This window comes from Alosa alosa, chromosome 5, assembly GCF_017589495.1.
Source record: "Alosa alosa isolate M-15738 ecotype Scorff River chromosome 5, AALO_Geno_1.1, whole genome shotgun sequence".
NCBI lineage: Eukaryota > Metazoa > Chordata > Actinopteri > Clupeiformes > Clupeidae > Alosa > Alosa alosa.
The window spans coordinates 11,636,812-11,644,071 of record NC_063193.1 but is presented as its reverse complement, the minus strand read 5'-3'; the positions used below and the strand labels follow the sequence as shown (position 1 = coordinate 11,644,071).

Below are 7,260 nucleotides of genomic sequence, written 5' to 3'. Positions count from 1 at the left end.
TACTAAACCCCTCTTCTACTGCACTTTTTACCCCCCATGTGACAATAAACTTCCTTGTATCCTTTTATGTAGTTTGCATTTCAATGAAATTAAACTTTTTACATCATTTTTAAGAATGTATCGATTTTTTTTTTTATACCATTGGAATAACATTGCAACAATGTAACAACTAACCACAACCTACCCCGTGATGGTGATGATTGTCACATTTGCCCAAGGTTGACAGCCCACATCCTTCTAACTGACTGGATTCAAGCAGATCAAGGTGTGTCCTGAAAGGGAATTTGTGCAGGACACGGTTTTTGTGGAAACTAATTTTAAGTAAAAAGTGTGACATAACCCCGCTCTCCCCTATATTTTAAGCAAATACAGTTGTTTGTTTAGGATTAGTGAGTGTATAACCTTTGTTGTGGCATCCGTGTTTGTCACACATTCCGATGGCAAAGCACGTGAACACTTGCTGTCGGGAAAAACAAAGTCGCCATGGGGGCGGTCCTTGCATTCCGAGGTGCTCTGAATGCACCAGCCTACACCAAGCAAATATGGGTGTGTCTGTGTGGTTGAAACACAATATGAGTAGCAAGGCGAGTCCGTGCCGTGACTGAACGCAACAGGTACACCTTCGCACCGTGAACAGCCAGGACAATATGTCACAAACTATTAAGAGGATTTCAATTTCCTACGATGCCTTGAATCCCAGCAACACGTTCACCAGCGGAGATTTACTACACGGACGAGTTACCGTTGAAGTAGCAAAGGACACGAAAATAGACAGTCTTCTCATTAAATTTAAAGGTAAAGCGTTCGTACGTTGGACCGAGCGTCACGGGAAAAGAACAGTCACCTACTGGGACAAGGAGAAGTACTTTACCTCGGAGCAATACTTCATAAGGGAACACAAAGGCAACGGCAAGTTGTATAAAGAATGTCATAGTGAACCAATGTGCTAGGCCTAAACTGTGTCGTGGCCGTAACCTGTGCTTAATGCTTAATGTTTTAGACGACGTTGCCCCAGGTCTGTTGAAAAATGAAGCTGGACAGCCCTGTAAGTTATTTGCTCCTCTGAAAGTAACTAAAATGCCCAAACACTCCAAAATGTCAATTTCATAGCCTACTTAACACTTGACCATTCCTCGCCAATATAGCCTAATGATCCAACTAATGTGATCAAACAAGTAAAGTGTGAAAAGGTGGACTGTGGACTTCTTTAACATAAATTACTATGTCTATCATGTTTCAGGTATTTTTTGATCCGCCCTACATAACATTTGGGAGTAATACTGACCTGCTGTATTCCTCCACAGACTTCTCCACCATTTTTAGATGACTTTTTACACACATTTTGACACCAAATTTAAAACCTGATTACTAATTTAAACAGTGACCTGGAGTATTAAACTATCCTGCTCTCTACCACTGTGCTGTAAAAATCGATTTCCCCTTTTTACTTTTTCTCCAGATTGTGACGTTGTTGCCCCTGGGACTCATGTGTACCCTTTCACATTTCAGATCCCCCAGCAGTGAGTCCTAATACTGTAGCAGACACCTAATTTTGTAGCAGACGCAGGTTACAAAGTGACCTGAGGCCATTTTATTTTACTCCCCCTTTTCCCCAGGACTCTCCCAGCATCCTTTAACGGTACATGGGGATATGTTGGCTACTTCTTGGAGACCAAACTGAGCAGGTCAATGCGAATCTCAAGCAAAGACAAAGTGGAGATACGCTATATTCCAAAGCCAGACATGACAGATCCAGCTCTTATGGTAAGCCCATGGTGATTTATTCTGATGGTAATTTTGATACCATAGATTTAATAGAGACCCAGTCAGACCAATAGTGTGAAAAATCAGGAACAGAGTTTATTTACAATGATGCGCATCAAGTGAGAGACAGCATGACTTCACCTAAAGATCCATCAGCTGCTCTAACTAGACAAGGAAATAGTTAGAGTTTAAGTATCCTTCCAGGCTGACGGGAGATGGCGTTGGTCATCCCATCTCACGTGGACTACACTGAATCAGACCCTGATTAGTGGCAGCCTGGCAATCCGGAGCAGATCTGACGCAGCCATGCAGAACAGTGAAACACTGCAAAGTCATAATATTCCTGCTTATCTCTAAACACAGTCACACAGAGATATACACAGGGACAGTACAGATATCATACAGTCATTACATAGAATCATACTTTTAGTATCAAAGTGACCTACTAATGAGAAATGCAGAACATTAAACCACATATTGGAATATTGGACATAATGCAGAACATTAAACCATATAATGGAATATTGGACATAATGTTCTATTCCACTTTCTCTCAATTCATTAATACAGCACTTCATGCAATACACCCTTATGCCTTTTCATTACCAATATATGTGCTGCTCACTGCATATCAGTTGTCTTATTGTAAGCACGTTGTACTGATTCTTTACCACTTGGGTATATAAAGTTGCTCTGAATTGATTTGCCAGGGTCTGCTTTCTGGTCAACCACTGTTGTGTGCCTTATGTTACAACACATTGTTCTGTTCATTCAGACACCCCAGTATGGTACAAAAGACAAGAAGATGAAACTGTTTACCTCTGGAAGTGTGTCATTCACTATCCACACAGAGAGAATGGGCTACTCTTTGGGTAAGATTTCAAAACATGGAGACATGGTCCAGACAAAGTGTGTGTGTGTGTGTGTGTGAATAACACCCTTGAGCAGAGGCTCTAAATGGACATGGTTGCAGGTGCTGGTTTTGATATGTAGTAGGTTGTCAATTATAGTGTATATCTGTTATTCTTCCATATTGATTAATTCCCCATGACAACCCTGTTGTTATTACAGGAGAAGGAATTAAGGTTGTGGCCGATGTTCAGAACAACTCCTCTCGGGCCCTCAGACCCAAGTACTGCCTTTACTCTAAGCATAGTTTCTTTGCACGGGGCAGAAGGAGGTTAAACACTCACGAGATATTGAAAGAGGAAGGAGAGCCCATTGCACCATCCACACATCAGACCATAACCAAAATCCTCACCATCCCACCAAGTCTCACCATGTCCATACTCATCTGTAGGATCCTGAAGGTTGAATACAAACTCAAGGTAAGAATCATGGAGGTATTAAATAGACTTGGAGAGAATGATGAAGTGCCCTCCCAATTGTGACACATTACAGATGGCCACACATGATGTTGTTCATATGGATTGGTTGATATTGCTAGCTTGGAAACTGCCAAATCATGGGAATATCCTTATATCCATATTTTTGTTTCCACCAATTATGTGGGATCTGATTGGCTTGTTTGTGAAAACAAATGGCCAAGTGGATGCCAACTGACTGAAATGTGAAATATCATTGTCATTGATCTGGTTTGAGGCACAAATAATATGTGCATTCTTAACCATGTGAGTTTCCATGCACATCAAAGAAACATTATACCAGCATGACAGACACTGTGTGAAGTTTTTTTTTGTCCATCCTTTATCATTCACTTAATATTTTTAGTTTCATGACTGCAAATAACTGGCATCGTTATGCAAGGACTAAATACTATCGTGAACATTTGTCACTACAGTCCGGATTTTGAGGCCTCTGTCAGGACCTAGGTAGAGTGCCATCCTTTTTGGGCATTTTGTGCATGCTTATAGGTAGCTGATACAAGTGTTCCACTACAAACAAGGTTTATACGTAGCGATGATAAAAAAATAAATAAAATGCTATCTCTGGTATTCTCTACATTGTCTCTGCATTTGGACGTATTGGTGAACAAGACCTGGTATGTTTGCAGACATGCAAAACATTTGGGGTGTCATTTTTGGTCCAATTGACCTCACTTTTAGCCACAAGTGACTCTTTTTCACAGTCTGGTCTGGGCTGGTAACCCTACATTAGCCATTTCCCTCCTTTAAACACAAATTTTGACTATCAACTGGTGTTGATGTATTTTTGCACAGAGTCGCTCGCATGAAGCAGAAAAAATAGATCAACTTTCTAATAGCTAGCTGGGTCGCGGTTGCAGCACAGTTTGAATCGCGCCTGAGATGCACAGTTGGCTGCTGTGCTGTGACATGTTAACATGGGCACCAAAATGAAAATCAACGGACCCATTCCGCAGACATGACACAGGCAATGTGTTCAAGCCACAAGTCATACGAGAGTATGAACATTATCTTATATTATGCAATTCAGTATCACACTGTTTAATGCAGTTAACAGTGTGTAAAAAGCTCACGTTGACATTTCATTTTTATACACACCACACACACACACACACACACACACACACACACAAACTGAACTGGAGAGAGAGCCGTATGCAGGCAGACACTAAAAGGTGCCAGGTCCTGTCAATGCATTGGATATTTGCAAGAGTGGTTGATAAACCAGTTTACCTGTTCATGGTTCAACAATAACCAAATGCCATTGTTTTAAATGGTGGTAAAGAAGCTCAAATTCTGACATTTTTAAATTGCCATGCATGTAATTCATGTATGCCGGTGTTTTCCAGGTCTACCTTGATGTTCCATATGCTTCTGACCCCGAGATCAAGTTTCCTGTTGTCATTCTTCCGCTTGCACCATCCAAGGGAGAGCTTGGTCCACCAGCTCCATCTTTTGGGTTTGGGGATTATTGGAACCCTGGCCAAGCAGGGTGGAACAGCGCGCCGTACTCGGCTCCTTCTGATGCGCCGTTCACGCCTCCGCCGTATACGGCTCCTCCTGCTGCCCCGTTCTCGGCTCCGCCGTATACGGCTCCTTCTGATGCGCCGTTCACGGCTCCTCCTGCTGCCCCGTTCTCGGCTCCGCCGTATACGGCTCCTCCTGCTGCGCCGTATACGGCTCCCTCTGCTCCCTCTGCTGCTCCTCCTCCAGCCTATGAGTCCTATGCACTGTATCCTCCATTACCTAATTATTCTGAAAAACCTTGAGTGACCAACTAGTGATGAATAATATTTATCAGTAGATGATCAAAGAGGAAAGAAGAAAAAGAAGACGATGCAAATAATGTATATATATAATGTACTGTGTATGTGTATATATATATATTTTTATACCTGGGTTCTTATGAGGATCTTATCGGGGGCACAGAGAAAAGTGGTGCCAATGTCATTTGAATTTGTCAGTAAAAATAAGCAATAGCAAAATAAGATGGCTTAGATTTATTCAGCATTGAGATTGTTGTTTTTACATTCAAAGTAAACTGTTTCACAAACCATACCAACTTCATTTAAATGTATTCAATATTCTGTACATGGTTAGTATGCTGACTTTCAGCCACAATAATTCCCCACAAAACAATGCTTTTACCCTTCGAGTGAGAAGTGTTTATTTTGTAATTACTTTGTAAAGGGTGCCACCTACTGGCTAACTTGAACTCCTGAAATCCGGCTCCATAAATTACCAAAGTTCCACATAACTGTGCTGTTTGGTGAGATGTTGCAGGTCACAGCATGCTCAGTGGGCCCCAGAGTAAAACCGATATCCACTCTGTATGGAGACCCAACAGGTCAAACTTCAGTTACAAGTGGTCTGAGAAACAAAAAGCCTGAAAGAAGAAGCATGACTCGACATTTTTGATATTAGCTGCAAACATACACTCGGGCCAAAGCAGACAAAAGCCTATGAACCTTACATAATTTTATAACACAGCAATGTGTATTGATATTCATGATGTAACATTTTTGGTAGCACATCCTTTATAAACAATTATAAGTACAAATTAACTAATGCCAACTGCCATTGCTTATTGTCAGCTTTTGCATGAAATTACCCATGAAATTACTATATCAAAAAAAGTACATTCCAAAGGTAAATATAAGGTCGGGCTATTTTATGTTGTGTTATATAACATGTTATTACAATTGCCTTATTTTTACTTTGTCACAATGGTGACTGGCAAACACTGCCCTGATTTAGAGTAAAGTCACAAAAGATTGCACATTTCAGTAGTCCATTATGTGTGATTACCACTGGCACTCATGCCCCTGGCTAAACTGCAGCCGTGGGTATATACTTTACCAAATCCACTCTCACTCAGGCTATTTTGCTAACCAGTGGTGGACGAAGTACACAAATCCTGTACTTGAGTGAAAGTAGAGATACACATGGTCAAATGTTACTCCAGTAAAAGTCCTCCTTTTACATTTCCACTTGAGTGGAAGTACAAAAGTACTTGCCTTCAAATGTACTTAAGTATCGAAAGTAAAAGTCCTGAAATGTATTATGACTAATACAGTTGCATTTACTATTGTTGAAATGATTCGGCACAGACATAGGCATTCATTGAGCCTTTCTCCTCCATTCAATGACAAAATCAGCTTATAATTGTTGTATGTAGAAAGAACTAAAAACAAACTAATGTGATAGTGTTTCCCATACATTGACTAATTTGTGGCGGCCCACCACAATATCAAAATTGACCACCACACTGATTTTCCAGGATGTACTAAATTCTGCTTATATCTGGTTAGCATCATAACCATGCTGCGCTAATTTGTTAAAAACTGTTGCATTCAAGTTAATTCTGCAAACCTACCATCACAAATAGAATTCAATAATGTGGGAAACACTGTCTTATCTTAGATACTTCAAAGTAACCACATTTTTCTTTGTTGAATGCTTTACACTTTCGGACCAAATCAAGATGTTCCCTTTTGTGTTTGATAGTGTCAGATTGTCTATCATTTGTTCGATGGCGTCAAGAGGCTAGTTATGGTAACATCAATATTGTGAAAAGGGGTCAACAAGGTACAGTAAATAGTGGATATGACAATAACATAGGGTAGGCAACACCATTAAGTAAAGCCTAGCTCACTTAATTGAAAATATACATGTAAGTACACATGTATTTGGACAGTCTTTTTTCCAAAAGGAACTTCAGCTGTCACAAAATGTAGTGGAGTAAAAAGTAAGATATTTGGCCTCGAAATGTACTGGAGTAAAAGTAAAAAGTTTAACAAAATTGAAATACTCAAGTAAAGTACAGATACATGAAAAAGCGACTTCAGTACAGTAATTGAGTAAATGTACTCAAGTAATGTCCACCACTGTTGCTAACATGTTGTATAATGATACAATGTTTCGCAGTAGTATTGACAAAGTTAGTTATAGAAACACAGTCCGAAATTATTACCAAATTGCTCTGTTTTATAAGAGTTAAGATATTTAAAGTATTTAAAGCAAGATAATGTAAGAGATGATTGTCTGAAATGTCAAACTAATTATGATAATTCCAGCATGTGTATTGAAATAAAACTGACAGTTTTCCCCA

At 39.9% G+C, this 7,260-nt stretch overlaps 1 protein-coding gene across 2 annotated transcripts; it reads left to right on the top strand.

The window, feature by feature from the left end:
- The first annotated feature begins 542 nt into the window (after positions 1–542).
- On the top strand, positions 543–7,260 carry LOC125294566 (arrestin domain-containing protein 3-like). Of its 2 annotated transcripts, XM_048243415.1 has the most exons (7): positions 543–909; positions 1,001–1,045; positions 1,460–1,520; positions 1,617–1,764; positions 2,540–2,636; positions 2,836–3,092; positions 4,499–7,260. In XM_048243415.1, the coding sequence occupies exons 1-7, from the start codon at positions 648–650 to the stop codon at positions 4,916–4,918; spliced, it is 1,290 nt and encodes a 429-aa protein (XP_048099372.1). In that variant the 5' UTR covers positions 543–647; the 3' UTR covers positions 4,919–7,260. The 2 variants fall into 2 exon arrangements, with proteins under 2 accessions (XP_048099372.1, XP_048099373.1); XM_048243416.1 differs by lacking the exon at positions 1,001–1,045.